We start from the raw sequence: 20,549 nt of genomic DNA, 5'->3' as shown, positions 1-20,549 counted from the left end.
GTTTTAAGGACTTAAGCTGTGGATTTAAGGCTGTGTGGAGATAAACTTTCGAACCAAAGCATGTTTTAAGAAGAGCGTGGAATGTATAAGAGCTTTGGAATGACGCAGTTAAAAATGCCGTCGCCATATTGGGAAGTTCTGTCAGAGGACTTAAGTCTGAGAGGAGAAATAGAGAAATAGAGCTGTTTTTATATTGTGGGTGAAACTCCTCAGTGGGACTTAAGAATGACAGTTCTGTAATTAATGATGGAAAGAGCGCTGTTATCTATGAAGGTGATGATATATGGAAACCATCTCGATTTGAGGATTGGAAGAACAGAAAATTCACACAGGATTATTATTGGTGTTTATCAGCTTAAGGAGACTATCAGAAGAGATCATAAAGAAAAAAGAGAAAATATATGAACAAGATGTGATGTGGAAACAGCAAGATACGACTGGATAGAATTATGAACTCTGTTTGGACTGATTTGGATTGATTTGGACATTAACGCAGTAGCAAGAAGATGATCAGAATCCCCCTTCGGATCTTGAAATATGGGTCCCCCCCAACAAAATTTAAAATTCGGCTTTGTAATTCGGAATTTATGTGATGTGATTTAATTTGATTTGATTGGCTGGTTAATAAAAATTATTTTTTTAAAAAAGATAATAATAATAAATAATTTTGTGACATGTGAAGTTGATGCTATTGCACGACAAACATATATGTTTGCATCAATCCTGTGCATCATGTTTGTAGAAGGATCAGTGTAAACCCGATTTTCATCTGTGTGACATGTGTTTGACAGCCTGACTACTGTTGTCCACGTAGTAGTAATTTCCAGTTTGAACCACTGGAAGATGCTTTTTGTAAGGTTGCTGCTGAGGTTGAACTGGAAGCTGCAGCAGCTATGACATGCATCAGCTTAAGTACTCACTGCAGCAAAATATCTCTCATCATTTTATGCTGCTGTTGAAAGACTTGCCACTTAGGTAGTGGGCAAAGTTCAAGATGCTAGTGCTGGTGTATAAAACTTTGTATAGCTTCCAACCAAGATACCTAAAATATAATCTCACCCCTCATTTACTGTGCTCTGCAGGAAAGGACCTCCTGCAGATACCATCTCATCAGGAAGTCCATTCCATATGATATATGAATCAAACTTTCCGAGTGGCAGCACCTGCCCTTTGGAACTCTCTCCCATTATATATCAGACTTTTACTGTATTTTCAGCACCTACCAAAGACCTTCCTCTTCCAACAAACCTTTTAAGTAGACATTATTTTATAGTGTTCATCTGCATTGGCCAATAAATTGGGTTTTTTAATGTAGATTTTGTTGTTGATGTTTTTATTGTAAAACCACTTTAGGATGTTTATGGGGGAGCATTTCATTCTATAACATAGAAGTGAGCTGAAGAGCAGCTCTGCCTTTGAGTTTTGTGGATTAACTTAATTTATATGCAGATTTGGCAGGATTAAGAAGCCAGAATTGTAGTTCTGAGTTTGCACATAATTATATAAGGCAGAAATTGCCTGCAGAAAGAAGCATGAATAATCTGTTTTTGCCATGATATCTCAAAGCATTTGTAGTAAGACGCATTGCACACTCTACCTCCTTTCTTCTTCTGCAGCAATGGGGTTTCATGGCAGTGTTTTGTTTCCTGGTATGAGAATTGGAATTGCAGGTGAGAAAGAATATTGGCTAGAGTGTGCAGGATCCAGGTGCTTTATCTGAAGTCATGCATCAGTTGCTAAGTAGGGACAGCCTGGGCCTAAATTAGTTTGGATTTTGGTGCAGAATGAAGGCTGCACCTGTTTCTCTCCTCTGATTACACAGTTTGAGGGTGTGAGGCCAAAACCCAGCAAGATCCCAGGTTGATGAAGCTCTTACCTTTCAACCCATTCACGCCTGAAGCAAGAATGAGTATGATTTAAAAAAAAACAAACAAAAAACTTTATAGTCAGCAGCCTTTTCCAGTGAGCTGTTCCAAAGGTTTTCTTTCAAAACCCATTTAAAATGTTACTTTTCCCAGCCTCTGGTCAATTAGTTGTTTTTCTTTTCAGATAATTGCCTTCTTTTTGTGTGTGGCTGTAATGACACAGTGGGTGAGTGAGTTTACTACCCAACTGTAATACAGTAGGACAAGTGACATAACTGTCCTGAGAAAAAGTGGATGGTCTGGAAAAACTAATTATGCCCTGCTTCCTTAAGCTCTCAAAAATGGAAATTCAGGTATCAGGAAGCAGAAAGATAGAAAACCCCTGGAGGTTGCTATAGGGCTGTTTGAAATGGCCTGGTAATGGCTTCACAATGAATATTTTAGATGTGTGTGTCTCTAAGTGTTTATATATTTGCCAGCGCTACAGATAAATCTTTCCCTAAACCTGGAGATTGCTTTGGGCAGGCTAGGTTGCTTTGGGCAGGCTGTGAAGATCTGTCTTTTACTAGGAGTGCTTAAGGAGAATGTGGAGGAGCAGTCACTGTGTTCTCTGCAACATGTGGAGCCTTGGCATATACAGAGTGACTTGCTTTCCAACTGAGTGACCATAAACAGTCCAAAATACATATTGGGGGTTAGTTAAAGCACTTCCTACTATTAAGTAGAGTGCTTCTGGTGTTATAAATGGGCAGCGAACTCTTAGTAAATTAATTGTTGTTGTTGTTTTACAAAACCCAAACAAACAAACAAACAAAACCCTGGGAAATAAATGCTTGTGCTATTTTCTGCCTTGGGTTCCAAAGCAGCCTGTCCAGCGCTGGGCACTATGCACTTTAACTGGGGCTGAAGGGGGCATTCGCTAACCCCAGACAGCAGCGTGCCTCCGGGCTGGCTCTGCAGTCCCTGTTGCTTCTAATTTATTTGTGCGTTTTTAAACCGCAAGGCACTGCGTGGTGCGCGTGTGAGATCTTGCATGTGCCCATCGTCCAAACGGAACTTCTCTTACCACAGCTGGAGGTTGCTTGGGGGGACGGCTGGAGAAGGTCTGGCCAAGCCCTTACTCCTGTGGATGTTTATAGCCGAAGTGCCTGTCTGCGTGCGTAACTAAGGCTGTCTGCCCGCCCTCCCGATGAAAAGTGTCCAGAGAGGCTGCACATTCCTTTGCAAACGTGGCGTGCCCATTTCAGCGTGAAGTGCCTGGCATGCCACACCGCCCACCCCCTCACCTACCTCGAGCAGGCGGGGCGGCCAGGGGGGTGGGAGTGGGGAGAAGCGAGCCGCTGGCTGTCTAGTTGAGCCGAGTCCTAGTAGCCCTCCGAAGAGCGACGGAGGGAAAGTGCCTGGACTACGGCATGCTGCAGACGCCCCTCGCGCGCTCTGTTCCTTCCTTCCCTCCCTCCGTTTCCTTCCCTCTCTCCCCCTCTCTCTCCCTCTCGCTGCCTTTCTCTCCAGTCTAGCTTGACGCAGGCAAGATAGAAATCACAGTTAACCACCCAGCCGTCGCTGAACTGGTGCCGATGGGGCACCATTTAAGACGATGATGTTTCTTCGAAGCCTCCTCGCGTAGCCTGAATCGCCGCGCCGAGCCAAAAACAGCGCCGACTCCAAGCCAGCCAGGCTGGAGGAGGCGCGCGTTAAAAGGCTAACAGGAGCTGCGGGCGGAGGTTGCGGCGGCGGCGGCGGCGGCAACAGCAGCAGCAGCAGCAGGTCGATCGGAGGAACGATTGGCAAAGTTGGCTTGAAGTGGGACAAGCGGCAGGAGGAGGAGGAGGCGGCGGCGGCGGCTACTACTACTTCTTTGTGGGGCGGGGGGGAAAGTTGCCACGCGCGGAGAGGGGGGCGCAGGCAGGAGCCCCACGGAGGTGGAGGAGGAGGTGGTGGCGGAGGAGGAGGAGGAGGTTGAAGGATGGGGACGCTGCGGGATTTACAATATGCCTTGCAAGAGAAGATCGAGGAGCTGAGGCAACGGGATGCGCTCATCGACGAGCTGGAGCTGGAGCTGGACCAGAAGGACGAGCTGATCCAGAAGCTGCAGAACGAACTGGACAAGTACCGCTCGGTTATCCGGCCCGCCACCCAACAGGCGCACCAGCAAAGCTCCACCACCTTGCATGGCGAGCAGAGGACCAAGAGGCAGGCCATTTCAGCCGAGCCCACCGCTTTTGACATCCAGGACCTCAGCCATGTCACCCTGCCTTTCTACCCCAAGAGCCCACAGTAAGCCACGGGTTAAGCGTTGTGTCCGTGTGGCGTCCCTGTGATGTGGTCTCGGTCTCTCTCTTTCTCTCTCTCCCCCCCGTGTATCTGTCTCTGTCGCCCGCACTGCCCATTCACTATCCTTGTGGATCCCTGTGCGCCGCCTTCTGCTTCCCATCGCTTTCCTCCTCAGCTTCAGAAATTGCTTCCACCCAATCTGCCTTCCCTCCCTCCTAGCGCTAAAAACTCTTTTATCTTTTGAGCTGCCCACATTTCCAACGCCACATTCCTCTGTGTCCTTTTCAGATATCAAGGTATCCAAATCCCCCTGCAGAAAAATGAGAGTTCCTAGAGTGTGGAAATGTGAAGGGCGGGGGAGCACAGTTTCTCTCATTTTATCCCCTTCTCCCTTTCTCAAAATTATCACAGCAGTAACCGCATCATCAGACTGTCTCTTCCAGTGTGGTATGTCGTTTCTGTCTGGGATTTTGATATTGTTGTGGCTTTCTGCCCTGAATTTAACTGGGGACTGCCTGCCATTTGAACTATGTGAACCAAATTCACGGACCTTTTTTTTTTTTTTTAAATTGCACCCGTTTCCTATTTACAAGGTATTTATTAAAGAGAGAGGGGTGTTTTTGCTAACATGTTCTCCTATGAACCAAAGTTGTCTTTGGAACCTACTCAGGCAAAAATATTTGGGGTAGTTTCTTTAACCGTTCTGTGTGACATAAAAAGGTGACCTGGATGCTCTTTATCTGTGACATATATCTATGACTTAGTAGCTCTCTGCAAAGCTGCTTTTCACTTCTTTGCCTGCAAGGCCATCTATCTGCAAGCTGAGCATTGGTGGTATCACAAGGTAGAGGTAAGAATGTGAGCGACAACCTTCCCCACTCAGTCACTTTCCTCTTTCTGTTCCCAGTGAGAATATAAGGGTTTAGACAGCCCCTTCACAGTACAGTCCTACATGTCTACTCAGAAGTAAACCACTTTGAGTCAAATGGGGCTTACTTCCAGGTCAGTGGACACTGAATTGCTATCTTTAGTGTCCTCTCAGAATCTGAAGAGGCAGCCTTATCTTTCTACACCTCAGAACAAGTTTCCTTTTCTACTGTGGATAATTCTTTGTTCCTCTGACCCTCAGGTGGTTGTTGTTCTCTCCTCCTGGGTAGTGGAAGGCTTTGGGTCTATTTACTCTTTCATTTCAAACTTTGTCCGCAGTTCCTTACTGGTGTATTGAGATGGGGGCTGTGAGGCTGCAAAGAAAGAGAGGAAACACAGAAGACCAGAGCTTAATTTCTCAAAAGTAAAGTGCCCAAGGGTCAAGCCTGCCTCTGTCCCTGACATCCTAACCCTTTAATTCAAGCTATATGGTGCCTTGTTGCAATTATTTGGTGATGAAGTAAAGACAGGGACGCTGTGCACACTTTGCATTTATTGGTTACTGCATCCCATGTACGGGGGCAGGGGAGACTCAGTCCTTGCACTCAAAATATGTACTGTGATAGCCCCATTCTCTGCATTCTTCCGAGTGACCCTGAGAAGAGTGTGGCTTACTCTTAGACCTTCATCTCTTCTGTCTTTCTTCTTAGCTGTACTGCTGTCTGAAACAGAGAGGTGCCTTGGTTTATACTGCCAGTGCTGGTCCGCATGAGTTTGCAGCCTGGGCTTTCTCTAGTACATAATTTAGTGTGTCTCTAGGGCACAGCGACACCAGTGCAGGACTTCCTTCTGACTCCTCTCCATTTGCCAGCATTACTTCTTCCTCTCATCTCTCTTGAGTCTCTTTGGAGACGTCTGGTCCACTTCACCGTTCACAGCTCATCAAGTCCACCAAGGCAGTCAAAACTGACAAGGCTTTTTAGAGAGGAGAGCAAGGGGGAAAGGTGTCTGTTTTGCTCTTTCTGACAACCTAAGTTAGAATTTAAGAGGTGTCAAAAGCTAATGCAATGTTTTTGCTTCGAAAGCAGGAAGCTATGGGTTGCAATAGTCGACAGATGTTGGTGTGAGTTCAGTTGTTCCTTTGGACAGTATGATCCTATACACATTTATTAAGCATTAGGGGGCATTGAGTTCAATGGGACTTACTCCCAAAGGGAGTAAATACAAGGGCTTTATTATTGAGTGAAGAACACCCATCCCATATCGTTCCCTTTTCCTCAGGATAAATAAATCCAGGACTACATAATGACAAGTCTGTGGAGTAAATCCCATTGAATTGAGCCGTACTTCTGAGTAAAATTGAAAAATGAGTGTTGGAAACTTAATCACATCCATAAAATATACATTGCTTTTCAGTTTCCTCATGTGGTTTCAAATTCTTGTTGGACTTTGGGCTTCTCTGAGTTACCTAGTTTTTCTTTTCTCAGTTTAAGGAAAACTTTTGATCAACATAAGCTGTAGTTCTCAAGGCACATATATTAGTGTAAATCCCTTAACACCAGGTTTTTATTACTGAGTGAAAACATTTTAAGAATACTCCCCCATATCATACCTTTTTCATCAGGATAAATAAATTCAGGATTACATAACAACAACTCTGTATATTCCTATACTCATAATCATCAACACAAGTTAGAATTGCTACTCAGGATGAAGGCATGAATTGAAAGACTCACAGGAACTTATGGTGTGCAACACAATGTGTTAGAACACAGAAAATGTGTTTGATTATCTTGGGATTTCACCTCTGGGTTATCGTTGCTGTCAATCCATATTTGTACATTTTTAGAACTCCCTGGTTGGCTACAGCATATGGAGGACATCATGCCGGTTATCCCTGTTGTACTAGAATGAAACTCTAGCAAATTCACTTGTGTGCTTATGTGACACACACAAACACTTTTTCTGGCTCACACTCTGGATGCTAAAGATGCCTTCACAGAAGCTTAGGATTGAGTTGCATATTCAAGAGTTGGCTCTCAGTTTGTGGCAACATTAAGGGAATCCATTGCACGTTGGAACCGGCCATTTGGATAGGCAGTTGTCAAATTGCTCCATCATTGCCACATTTCTGTTCAACCAATGATGTGAGTAATTCCTTTCATCAGCTTTCAAGGCCAGTTTAAGCCTATCTGGGTGTACAAACAACTGGTCAGCTGGAAAGCACACTGAGGTGGCTTATAGTTTGTTTGTTTATTTGTCAGATGAATAGCCAGCCCCATGTTAGAAGACTCAAAGAGACTGAAAGAAACATTGGATTTAATTTTCCAACATGCAGATTAAATCACTGAATTGTAAAGGTTCACGCAGTTAGCAAAAACAAAGAGTTTTCTCACTTCAGCGTTATGTTCCACTGAGAATACAGAATAAGTAAAATTCTGTTAAAACAAATGCCCCAGTTTACATTCAGCTCTGTGGAGACATAAAGTACTTTGTGATTCCAACACCAGAGCATACATGCTTCTACATCACCATCAACAATATATATGCAAAAATACTCAAAGGGTAGGAATATAAATGGTTTTCTTTGTTTCCCAGCTCCATAATGTTCTGATACATATTTTTCTATATGACTTCTGTGAAAACATTCCCTTTGTTCAAGTGCCTGAGAATATGTTCCTCTTGGGATTTCCTTGTATCACTGATGCCTGCTGACCTTCTGTATGTGATAGAAGAAAGTGATAACAGAGGATGTAAGAGGTGATTTAGTTTGTCACTTGTCAATTACCATATTTTTTGCTCTATAAGACGCACCAGACCACAAGGCGCACCTAGTTTTTGGAGGAGGAAAACAAGAAAAAAATATTCTGAATCTCAGAAGCCAGAACAGCAAGAGGGATCGCTGCGCAGTGAAAGCAGTAATCCCTCTTGCTGTTCTGGCTTCTGGGATAGCTGCGCAGCCTGCACTCGCTCCATAAGACACACACACATTTCCCCTTACTTTTCAGGAGGGAAAAAGTGAGTCTTATAGAGCAAAAAATACGATAATTGAATTCACTGGCTGTCATATCCAGAGCCACAGATAAACGGGGCACAGTAGGCATATCTTGTATGGGGGAGTATAACTTGTGGAGGGGATAATTATTCAGTTAGAGATTCTCCCTTCCAGTGGGAGTCAAAATGCAAATTGTGGGTCAGCCCGTAACACAGGAACATGAGAAGCTGCTTTATGCCACTGTCTGTCCATTTGGCCTGGTATTACCCTCCCTGACTGGCAGTGACTCTCCAGAGACTCAAGCAGAGGTATTTCTCACTTGCTACCTGATTATTTTAACTGGAGATTGAACTAAGAACCTTCTTCGTGCAAAGCAGGTGAGCCATCATTACTCCAGAATATACTATCGGGGGTCCTAATCATGCTATTTATCTAATGATGTTTCTGGCCCTTTTTAAAATAACAATACATGTTCAGGTAAGGAAGAATTTGCAAAGTGCATTTCCTTTACGGAGGACAGATTTGTGGCATCCCATTGGATTTATACATGGCTTCAGAATAAAAAAATGACCAAGCAATAAATTATAAGAAATGACAAAATGGGAGAGAGGTTGTGACAGTGTGTTCTGAAAAAAGGGGGAGGGAAAGTACAATACTCTCATAAAACAAAATCCTATTGGAAACCTTGTGGGCAGCAAACTGTGGAGCAACAGTCAATAAGATGCTGCTGAGTGAATGGGCATTCAGTGTAGGGAGCTCCTTATTGTCTGACAATCTTTGCAACTAGCAGAAAAATCAGGGAAGATCCATTGTGACAAAGATAAGATACGGAGCCTGAACATAGCACACAAGTCCCATTTGGCACTTACTCAGAGGATTGCCCTAGCGTTCCTGATCTTGCTTCTCTCTGTGGTTTTGAAATGTCTTCAAAGGAAAGGAAGAAGAAAAAAGAATCCTTTTAGAATATTTTTCCTGTGCTTGGCTTACCTGCTCAGAAAGGACAGTTGTAATAAATCTGACTTTGAATCTTTTAAAATAAATTTGAGGGAAATAATCTATTCTTGATTCTCACTTGCTGCCACAAGTTTTTGATTGAGAAATTGAAACCTCTGAAGAAGAAATACAGCATCCTTCACATGATTCTTAATTTCCTTTCATGACTGTCCAATCAATCTTTATGTATACGGTTTGGTAATCATGAAAAAGCATGCATACTTCTTTTTTAAAAGAAGCAATTCATGGCTTATGTCAAAACACACTATGTGATTTAATTTATTAGTAGCATCCCAGTTGCTACTTGCATTGGTATTTTGCAAATAGAGTTTATTTTGACAAATTTAGATGGTATATTAATAATTACTGTGAGGTAGATAAAATACCTGCAGATGTGAGAAATCTTCTCAAAGATAGACTATATAGCTTAAATGTTGATTTTTGTAAACACAATGCTGCTGTCTACGTTTCCCTATTTGATACAGCTCACTGATGAACTAATGTTCTGTTTAGCCATTTGACATGATCAAATGCATGATCTGCTTGGGGGTTATGCATAACCATCAAGCTTTTCTTTCTTAGAGTTAACATTCAGAACTGTTGCTTCTGTGGAGAGTTTCTCCCTTACTTATGGTCACTTATAAGTAATCATAGACCAGAAGGAGAGAGAAACCTCATTATTTCAATGTCTAATGTTTATGCATAACATTTCCCTCTTATAATATGATCAATTAAATTGTGAATGAAGGCAGGTTTGCTGCTCACTGCTCTGAATAGCAAGGAATTATATTACACATTAGCTCTCTCATTCAAATAAATACTATAAATGAGAGCATTCTTTGCTGTTTGCTGGAATCTGTGATTATTGTTTTCTTGTTAGTTTGCATTCTCTTTTCCTATAGAAAGGTGACTCCTATGCAAAATAACCTGGGTGTAAGTAAATCCCAAGATAAGCAGTAAAAATTGCACCTTAAAGGCTGCAGTATTTTTTATTTTTTTTGGCCCCATTGCTGTCTTGGGTCCTGCACTTGGAGTAATATGGGATATAAATAAAACAAACAAACAAATAGTATTGATCAAAATAAAATACAGGTTTATTTTGCACTTTAAACATTCAGTAAGTTTCAAGCGTTGCAACTAAGTTGGATGTTTCGAAATGAGGCCTGTCTTTACTCATCTGTTTCTCTTAAGTGATAAAACAGGAAAACTTTTTTTTTTAAAAAAATCTGTTTTAACAAGTTTTTGGATTATAGGCTATCCTCCCTCTCCCGGTCTCATAAAACAATAAAGTATGTAGTTGTACTGTTTATTCAGAAGTACATTCCACTTACTTCAGTGGGAATCTATTTCCAAGTAAATATATAGGCTACATTACAACACTAGGGATGGGCAGGTCAGCCCTTGCCCGTTTTGCGTATGTTCGTTCCATCCCATTTCCACATTAAGCTGCAATTAAAAAAAAAATCTCTATGGAGTGTGTATTTTATCCTAAAGTACACATCTTTATATACATTTTTGGACCTTATTTTTTGAACCACTAAGCACATGGTAAAATATTGAGATGTGAAATCTGTGGAGTAACTACATTCCAATCATTGCATAGCCTGGGAATTGTAGAATCAGGTTAGTTAATGTATAGCAAAGAACAAATTTTTAAAGCATCTCTGCACAGCACACAAGTGCCATCAAGGTCTATTGCACAATGATCCTAGTCCTTTACAACTTTATGTTTGCAGAGTTACCATTGTTTCTCATTGTGGGCGTTTTGCTGAGATTTTTATTGTGAGGCTGGGTTTCACCCTTTGACTAAGCCTGAGCTGCCAAACAGATATGAGGCAAAATGCTTTTGAAAGTATTCATTATGTACCTGCAGACTTCATGAGAAATTTTGGCACAGACAGTAGACTGATTTGTATAAATGGGAGGTGAGGGAGAGGACTCAAAAGGATTTGCGTAAATTGTATTTGCATTTACTCAAGGGGAATGTAATTCTCTGACAGGGTGGTGAATATAGGCCAGATTCCTATGATCAGGGCTAGCTCAAGAGCTTTTGCTATTATGTATGGGGAAGGGGTAGGAGCAGCGCAAGAGGATCCATACACAAAATGAAGTGCGTCCCAAAATCAATTTCAGTATCATTGAGGAGGCTTCTGAGATCTTGCTGATAGGGCATGATTGAGAAGATGTGAGGGGGAAATAGGAAGTGCACGTGTCATTTCCTGCTTGTGTGCTGGTCTTTCTCCACAATGTCCCCATGGGGAGATGTTCACATGGCCCAATTTGTTGAAATTAAAAATGGGGACAGGGCTTTTGCATTCAGGTCCTACAAGCAGGATTCCCATAGGCATATGGTGGGCTACTGTGAGAACAGGATTCTGGAGTAGATGGACATTTGACCTGATCCAGCAGGGCTCTTCTTATGAGCTTATCCCTTCTCAGAGAAGTGTGTGAAAATTCTATTTGGAATGTTGTAGAGATGCTTTCATGGGGAACCAGCTCAGGCAGATGTAGTGCGTAAACCTGAGCTTTTACCCTATTTCCAGAAGTGGGGTTTTTTTTATATGTGCCATTTCAAACAGCTGCCTGAATGGTTGTGCCAACCCAGTCCTAGCTAAGCTATCTGGATAACTAATGGTTTTAAAATAAAATAAAATAAAAATGGGAAATGTGCACTATACATGGCAGCTTCCTTTTGAAAAGCGAGTTAACATCAAAATAAAGAAATATATATATATATATATATATATATATATATATATATATATATATATATATTACAATATATTCACTTCTGTTGTTCAGACTTCCATTCTGTGTGGTAGTACACTGACCATTTATAACCAGCTATAAGATAGTGGGAGGCTTAATTCACTGTGTTGTGTCAGTATTTGCTTCAGCCATTTCAAAATAAGTTACTTTGCCAGTGTCATTCCGTTTAAGGAATTCAGTTACAAATGATGCATTTTATAAAATTGTTTCATCCACCTTTAGAGCAATGTAGGAGAAAGTTGTGGGTTGTTCTATAACACGGGAGAAACTTTTATTTGGAATAGTTCACTATATGTCTTAGCGAAGTTTTAGAATACAGTTACTTTTACAACATAAATTTAGGATTTGTAGGACTGTAATCTTCAGTCCCTCTGAAACTGTGAAGTCTATTAGAAGGAGTGTGTTATGATCATCATTAAGCAATACCCATAATATATTTTGCTGTTGGCAGTAATAACTGCTAGAACCATTCTGTTGAAAAGAAAATGCAAACATTGAGATGATGTGAATAATCTAGCCCTGTTCAGATGCTCATATGTTACCAGACGTCCCCGTTTCCTGGGGACAGTCCCCGGATTTGCAAATCAGCCCCGATACAAAATCCATCTATTTAGTAGGAAGTTGAAAAGTGTCCCTTGATTCATTGAAAAAAATCTGGTAACCTTATGACATATGAACATTCAAGGGATTAAAGTGGGGAGGGGTAGCATGCATGCAAGGCCTGCCCACAGTGCCCTCACTCAGGCAAGGTCCTCTTCAGACCTTTGCACAAAGGTCTGAAGGCGGCTTCTACACTCGCTTGGCTGAACACATGCAGAAGCCTTCTCAGGACTGGAAACCCTGATAAGGCAGGGGACATGTGTAGTAGATGAGTTCTTCATACCTTCATGTAAAACACACATAAAGGTCTGAAGAGATATCTGGATGCACGGGGGCACTGGGGACAAAGCTGAGGAAGTGCCCTCTCCCCATTTTATGCCCTCGGACAAACAGCCAAATAAGACTCCTGCTTACGCTCATTAACCCTTCAGCAAAAATTTCCTGGCAGTTTTATGTGGAATGACACTGTAATCTTTCAGATAACCTCTCTTGCATTAATAACTACTTATTAAAGAAGAAAATAATCAGAATTGATCTCTCTCTCTCTCTTTCTCTCTAAATAAAAAAGAGCCCTGCTCATTGCCATGGAAACCTTTAGGACATTGATAAGATAACCTCTAAATGCTCTAGGGGGTAGGGGAGATTTGTGTCCTAGAAAACTGGCTTTCAAATTGCAGACTGAATGGCCATTAACCAGAGGCCCAGTGTCTGCTGTTCTAGAATATGAATTGCCTTTCTTCTCCTTAGCCTGCTGAGTAACAGTTTCCAGGTTTGTAAAGCATATTATTTCACCGGAAACTCACATCATTCACTAGTGGAGATGGGCAAGAGGAAGCAGCATCTTTCTATTGTTACTGCTGTTTGTCCATAGGGCCTAGGCACATATTATTACTACTTCTTCTTCTTCTTCTTCTTCTTCTTCTTCTTCTTCTTTTTCTTTTTCTTATTCTTATTATTATTTTCTCCCTTGTCTGCTTAGCAGTGAAGGGTCTCCACAGTATCCTAGCAACCACAGGCTAAAATGCTTGGCTGCTGGTCTTTTTGCCATCTCTGCCTCTCTCTCCCCCCCACCCATTTAGTTGCCTTGACTGTGTCAATGAGGTGGCAGGACTGATGCCTTGGGGAACTCGCCTCAATCTGAAGGGAGATCTCTAGTTTACAGAGGCAGGTTCTTCAGGTTAAGTAGCATCAGAGCCTGCTACAAAACCTGAACGGTGCTGTCGCTTCTCTGTTTGTTCTTCCTGCTCCTTGTTTTAGAATCCACTGTGATGAAGCCTCAGCTGTATGCTGTAAAACTATTCAGTGTTTGATGGGCAGCACAGGCAGAGGACAGTCTCTTTAGATCTGTCTTGTTTCGCTCACTTACTTCAGGTTTTTGTCTCTCGCGGACCCAGATAGCACATGAAGGCTGATGCAGACCTGGATGTTTAATGCAGATTTGCTCCACCGATATGTAAGGAATAAGGTGAAATTTCAAGGGCTAGAGTAGTATGTGAGTGAGAAAGCATTCAGAGCCTTTTCCCTGCTTGCTGTTCATAACCCCCAGTCCATCCTTCCAGGGATACTTTTCTTCCAGTCCAGTTTAATTTATAGTATCAGAGAAGGAAGTACTACATGGAAAAGCATGGAGTATGTGGGGACGTCACACATTCTTGTAATTTGTGATAGTTCACCCAGATGTGAGCTGTTCAGTTTATGTTGCAGTGATCAGGTTGTGAAAAATGTGTGTGTGAACCATTAGGACTTTGGGACAGAAATCCGGGGGGGGGGGGGCTTCCAAAGGCAGCAAGACTAACTTCCCAATTTTGAAATAAATGAAATAATACATGTTACTAAAGCTGGTGGATGTAAGACCACTGAATTATACAGTATTCAGCACTGTGTGAGAATTCCATTTGTACAATGGGACTTCCCCTTCCTCTTCTCTCTCCACATGCTCCTCCCATCCCCATCTGCTCTTAGAGTCCTCTGGAGCAGGAGCTGAGGTTGTGCAAGGGAGAGGCAAGGGAAGATTCCATGGCACAAGCAGAAGACTATTGCACAAGTGGAATGGCAGTGATGGATGCAACCTTTAAGTCCAAAATTATGTAACTGCATCAAGCAGGCTCAAGTCCATACAATTCAGACTGCAAACAGGAACACCGCCAGCACATTTATAACAACAATGCTCTTCCCAGTAATAATACCATCCCTTGTGCCGTTCTGTAACCAATAACTTTCCCTTTGTCCTTACTGGTTTGCTCTCAGTTTCTAGGAAGCTTGTATTTTCTTTGAGAAGGAGTAGGGCATTCACAATAGTGACTAAGTTGCTGTAGACCTCAGCATCCCCTTCTTTCCTGTCTTTCCAGCTGAAGTTTATTTTCACAGATATTTTGCCCTTTTAAGGCAAATAGCTTGATCAGTGCTGACTCTCGATTTTAAACAGACTACACTAGCAGTGACAGAGTACCAGGACATTTTTTAAAAAGCTCTCTCTTTATTTCCTCTGTCCATCCCCTGCAAACATCTGGCTTTCTGCGAAAAGTCACTGAGCTACGTGCTGCTGCTGAAAGTACTAATCGAGAGGAAAAGCCAGGAGAAGGGGAAGCATGCTAAAAGAAGATTGGGGTGGACAGTGAAATGGGATTTAGCATTCAATTTCTATCCCCCTTTTGGGTCTTTCATTACCTCCCAATTCCTCAAGATAATCTCCCAATAGCACTATTCTTCTGCAACAGAATCCCTCCCCCCGAAAAGAGAGAGAGCCCAAACCCTACCATAGGGGTTGCCAATGTTGCACCCTCTAATCTAGATTCCTGTCATAGGAACCTAGGAAGCTGCCATATACAGAGTCAGGCCCATTGGTATTCTGGCTCAGTATTGTTTACACTGATGGGCAGCAGCTCTCCAGAGTTACAGACAGGACATCTTTCCCAAACTGAACTGAAGATGCCAGGGACTGAACCTGGAATCTTTTGAATGCAAAGCAGGTGATCTACCACTATCTACAGCCCTCCCCCTGGTTGGGCACCATGTTAGCAACCCCTGACATACCATGAAACTAGTATTTGGAAAGATGTATATGAACATTTTATTTCAGACTTGGTTATACTTCTGGCCAGCATCAAATCCCAAAACGTAAAACCTGGATCCTGACATCTTCTAGCAGTCACAACAGATCAGCATAAATTGATCCATGTGCAAACATTGCAGCTGATACCTGTCTCCTGTCAAAGGTTGTGCTTTAATTCTGTAGTCTGAATTCAATGTGGAGACTACCATTGTTATTTTTATTAGTACATTTGCATGATATTGATTGGTGACTGATAGGTTTGAATGCAAACTGTATCCACCCGTCTATGTAGATTTTTTTCTAGCTTTGGGAGTCTTATGTGCAAAGGTGAAAAGTGGTCCCTTCAGTATATGAAAGACAATGCTCATATTTTCTGTATGTTTTAACAAAAGCATTTTACTAGCAACTGTATTTCATTTTACCTGTTTGTCTAAGGAATTGAAATACTTCACCTAAATCCATTCTCTAATAATATGCCAGTTCATAGTGCTTGTATTTTCTCTTCCCCAAACACCAATGGAACTCTCTGCCTGCCTCTGCTGCTATAAAAAATGTGTGTGTGTGTGTGTGTGTGTGTGTGTGTGTGTGTGTGTGTTTTAAATGATGACTAATTGTCTTTCCGCATAATGAGAAATGGATATTTTGGGAACTTGGATGCAACACACCAACAATAGCTCCTCATCCACCTCCACCCCATCACTACTGTCTATCATGCTCTCGATTATATACTAACAGGATTGTACAATTCGTGACCCACCAAGCTGAACCAGCCCACCAGTAGGTTGGCCAAATGTGGGGGGGGGGGGGAGAAGACATGACATAACTCCTGCACCTTTCATAGTTAAGCAGAGTTGAGAATTTCAGCAGATGTCGCTTGTCATTCTACCTACTCCCCAGTCATGATGATAACTTGACAGCTTCCTCTGTATTTGCAGTTCCAGTAAGGCAGCTACACAGGGCAATCATACATATGGGCTGCATTTGCTTAATGGGGCATATGTCCCTCAAGCATGCACACACTTTTTTAAAAAAACAACTTTCTGGTGTTCTGAATGTTTGTGAGCTAAATTTGTCAGGTTTGGGGGCCATTTGCTAAAGATAAATGGTCACACACAATTCTCCAAATAATCTGGAGAGCAAAGAAGTTGCTGAGGACTCACAAGCTCACTCCTCCCCATGCTATCTCAGAATTATTTGGTTATTCAATCTTATGTATGCTTATTCAGGAGTAAGTCTCGTTGAGATCAGTGGTTCTTATCCCAACCTAACTCGATTGTGTTGTTACTTTTAACACAGACCATAGTTTCTCATATGATATCAACTGGAAAATTACAGTCTGTACTTGCCCTCCAAAGAAGATATTGACCATGTATTTTAATTATGGGATTTTGACTAGGTAGATTATTACATTTTAACGCATCTGTTCCCTAACCTGCTATCTCAGGGCAGGAACACCTTCTAGACTACCATAGCATCTGTCTAGGAGGTTGTATTTTTTCTCTGCCTTTCTGTACCATTAAACTCTCTGGCAAGTTGCTACATGTTACTAATTGTTCCTGATAAGGCCCATTTCAGTATGTAATTTAATCATTATACCTTGGGCTAAGATTGTCAATATGGAATGCTTTATATGCAGGGTGAATGTTTAATAGAATTGCAAATAACTTTTAATGATAATAAGCTTCATCTAATCAGTGTCAATGACTAGGTATTATTTTCATTCCTGGTTTTAAAATATGAAAATGCATTCAGGAGATATAGAGCATACAAAACACATTAAGTGTAATAAGAATTACTAGAGATACTGGGGCATTCATTACAGAGAGAAAATAATAAAAAATAAATACATTCATTATGAATGCATTATTATATCATAAATCTGCCTATTACACTTAAATACTTTGAATAACACTCCGACAGACACTGCTGTTGAACAGTCATTATTTGCTTCATCGCAATTTCTCCAAGGAATTATAACCCCTGCAAAAAGGATGTTGTTTGCAGAATAGTACCTGTGCTGGTGGGCTGCATTTTATAAATGCAGTTGTATATTGAGAGAAAGAAAAATAGTACATTAATAATTATTCTTTATGTGCATATCTAGGTGAATTTCAAGTATGTGGAATTCACACTTGAAACAGAGAGTTGTGGAAGACAGTCTATAGTTCATGAACTAAGACAAGAGTTTCTACAGCTTTTAATGTTTGGTTTATATACATCAGATGTTTTTCTTCTCTTTTTAACGAACTATGGTTAGTCATTATGCTTAGTGTCAGCCATGGTTTAGGGACCAAACTGTTTATAATCCTGGTTTCTCCTAACCACAGTTCTTGGCTTAGACAAAAGAAATAACTGTTGTTAGTTTAAAATGGAAGTGAAAGCTTTTAGTCTCTTCATGGCTGCATGTGAGCCTGTGGCTCACTCAGGCATACAGTAGTGGTAAACTGGTTTAGTATTCTGTCCAGTTGCAGCCATCCAGCCATCCATCTTTTCCTGAAGGCTGTATCTTGCATGTTTCTGAAGAAGACATCAATAGCTATACATTTCCTTTTTAGAAGTCATTACTAAAGTGGTTAATGACTGAATTGTAAGGTTACCAGAAATTTGAACATAGACAAATGCAATTTGTTTTTACTACATTGTTTAATCTTTTTTTTTTTTTTTGCCAGAAATATATGTAATGTATTATTATTGTAAAGAACATGGTACGTTATGAGGACATGATGTCTAGGAATGGTGCTTAGACATTCTGGCATCTGAAGCAAAAAATTGAAATAACCTCTGTTAGAAGGGATAAACTAGAGTAATCATCACTGATATATATCTCCTGGATGTAATAAAAGAAGAAGGTGATGCTTAAACTAAGGGTTCTTCGAGACTGAATCTGACAGGATTCCCCCTGACAGGATGCCTCAGTTCGTTAAGAGTGTGGTGCTGATAATGCCAAGGTTGCAGGTTCGATCCCTGTATGGGACATCTGCGTATTCCTGCATTGCAGGGGGTTGGACTAGATGATCCTCAGGGTCCCTTCCAATTCTATGATTCTATGACTAGACTCTTACCTGAAAATAGGGACATTCATGTGCCAGCAGATTCAGGTTGTGCAATTAAAATTCCTTTAGTGAACAACAAACTCATCCTCCCTGCACCCCCAAAATTAGACTTTTTGCAATTAGGAAAGTGTGGGGAAATGCAGTGGAAAGTGTGGAATTACATTTGAATGGTGCAACATCCTGTAATCCTGCCAGAAACAGATCAGAATAAATAGCCAATGGCATTTAACCTCCCTGCAAACTTGATGCCCCCAAATCAGGGTGAATTCTCAATAAAAGATTTGTCAGGAAATGACCTATGCCCTGCAGGACAGCCTCCAACCCTGAAACTGCTAAGGTGGGAAACTGTGATTCTGAGAAGCTAAGATACGAGACTTCTTCTCAAGGACCCAGGAAGAGTTAAGGTATAGGAAGACTCACAGCCAGCTGCCAGATAACATTATCTACCTATAAAGCTGCTCTCTCTCTCTCTCTCTCTTTTTTGGAGGAGATTCTTTCTCTTGGTCTCCTATCTCAGAAGCAGCTGTTTTTTTCAGTGGTGACTACAGCAGGGAAGTTCCTGTCTCCTCTTGTTTTTGTTTCCAGCATGCCACACTCCAGCCTGAATTGATAGTTTATGAAAGCTTGAACCAAGCAAGCTTGATAAAGATGCAGCACTTTGGTCAGGTCAACCTTGTTGCTTCAGAGCTTGCTCCCCTCTTTAGCCAGCAAGTGTATCTAAGCTTGTATTTCATAGGAACATACCAGTGCTGCTCTGCTCCTTACAAGTAGGTGTGTGGGAGAAAGGCTGGGTTGTTATAGCTCCTCAGTGGTTGCTGACTGCACTCTCGCCACCCTGGCCTTGCAGGATCTTTCCTACCTCACCTCAGTTTGCATCATTATTGCCTTAGGAATTTGGCTTCAGTTTAATTCTAGATTTCCATCTCCTTTTCTAACTCTCCATTCGAAGGCATCCAAATAAGCTGGAATTATTAACTCTTACTGACTGCGAAACCTCTTTGCTGATTAGGCCACCTGAGAAGAGCAAAATATAATTTTGAGGAAATTATGGACACAATATATTGACATCTCCATTCAAAGAAGATGTGCAGACAAGCGCACCCTGAAATTTACTGAAATAAGTTCCCTTGGAATTCCTACAGATATTTCACTCAAGAGGTACTGATTAAATCAGCTTGGATTTTGTGATGTAAAGACAATGCATCTTGAAATGTTTTTGGCCTTGGCTGTCCCTTCTAACCCTGCTCTACTTCTGAGATTCCCACATCAGCCTGAAGCATGTACCTGTATAGAGAAGGGGTGATGAACCCTTTTCAGCCTGTGGGCCACATTCCCTTCAGGGCAGCCTTCTGAGGACTATGTACCAGTGGTGGGTGGGGCCAGAGGCAAACGGTGGTGAAGCAAATAATGTAAATTTTATCTGTATAGTGTATTGTGCCCACTCTATCCTCCATCCAGACAAGGAGGCTTTATCAGAGTTTAGAGGCACTTTCTGGTCAGGCAAAAATACTTGAGGTGCAAAGAAGGGCCCATGATATTGTGAACTGGGAAGAGTTCTGAGGGGCAGGTGGACCACATTTGGCTATTGTGCCTGCGTAAAAATCATCTCAAGAACAACTAAGGCAATGTAAGTTGCTGGTTATATTGATGTCTATTACTTTCACGAATTCTTGGATTACTGACCACCACCCCCCATTTTAACAGTGGTGCCATCAGGGCAGGGTTTGGGGGCAGAGGCCCAGGGTCCCATTCAGCAGAGTGAAGAGGAGGGCCCCTAAACACAGCAGGGCTGGGTTACCACATTTTGAAGAAATGGAAGTAATTCCATTATTAGGGCTGTGCATGGTCTCCCTCTATTCGATCTGGCACTTTGTGTCAGCCCTCACAAAACCCAGGCCAATCTGGGACTGACCCAAACTGGATGTGGGCCCCAAATCAATTTAAGAGAATCCCTAAAATTCAGTTGGGATTTTAAACCCTGTTAAATATGTGGCAGAAAGGGAGAAGACGATGCTGTGGTTTCTCCTCCATTTCCCAGCCACATGTTTAAACAGAGTTTTAAATTCCTAATTAAACATACA

General features: G+C 41.7%; 1 protein-coding gene across 4 annotated transcripts in view; it reads left to right on the top strand.

Annotated features, from left to right (window-relative positions):
- Positions 1–20,549, top strand: part of PRKG1 (protein kinase cGMP-dependent 1) — a 652,365-nt gene that overhangs the window by 124,862 nt on the left and 506,954 nt on the right. The window contains exon 1 of one of the 4 annotated variants that reach the window (XM_081861793.1): positions 3,181–4,142. The exons of 2 other annotated variants lie outside the window; for them this stretch is intronic. In XM_081861793.1, the coding sequence (XP_081717919.1) occupies positions 3,832–4,142 (311 nt within the window). In that variant the 5' untranslated portion in view covers positions 3,181–3,831. Of the gene's footprint in view, positions 1–3,180; positions 4,143–20,549 lie in introns of those variants that run through there. One more of the 4 variants, XM_081861794.1, reaches the window with a different exon arrangement.

Source organism: Podarcis erhardii (genome assembly GCF_964252035.2).
Source record: "Podarcis erhardii genome assembly, chromosome: 5".
NCBI classification, from domain to species: Eukaryota; Metazoa; Chordata; class Lepidosauria; order Squamata; family Lacertidae; genus Podarcis; species Podarcis erhardii.
This window is presented reverse-complemented; position numbering and strand designations above follow the sequence as displayed.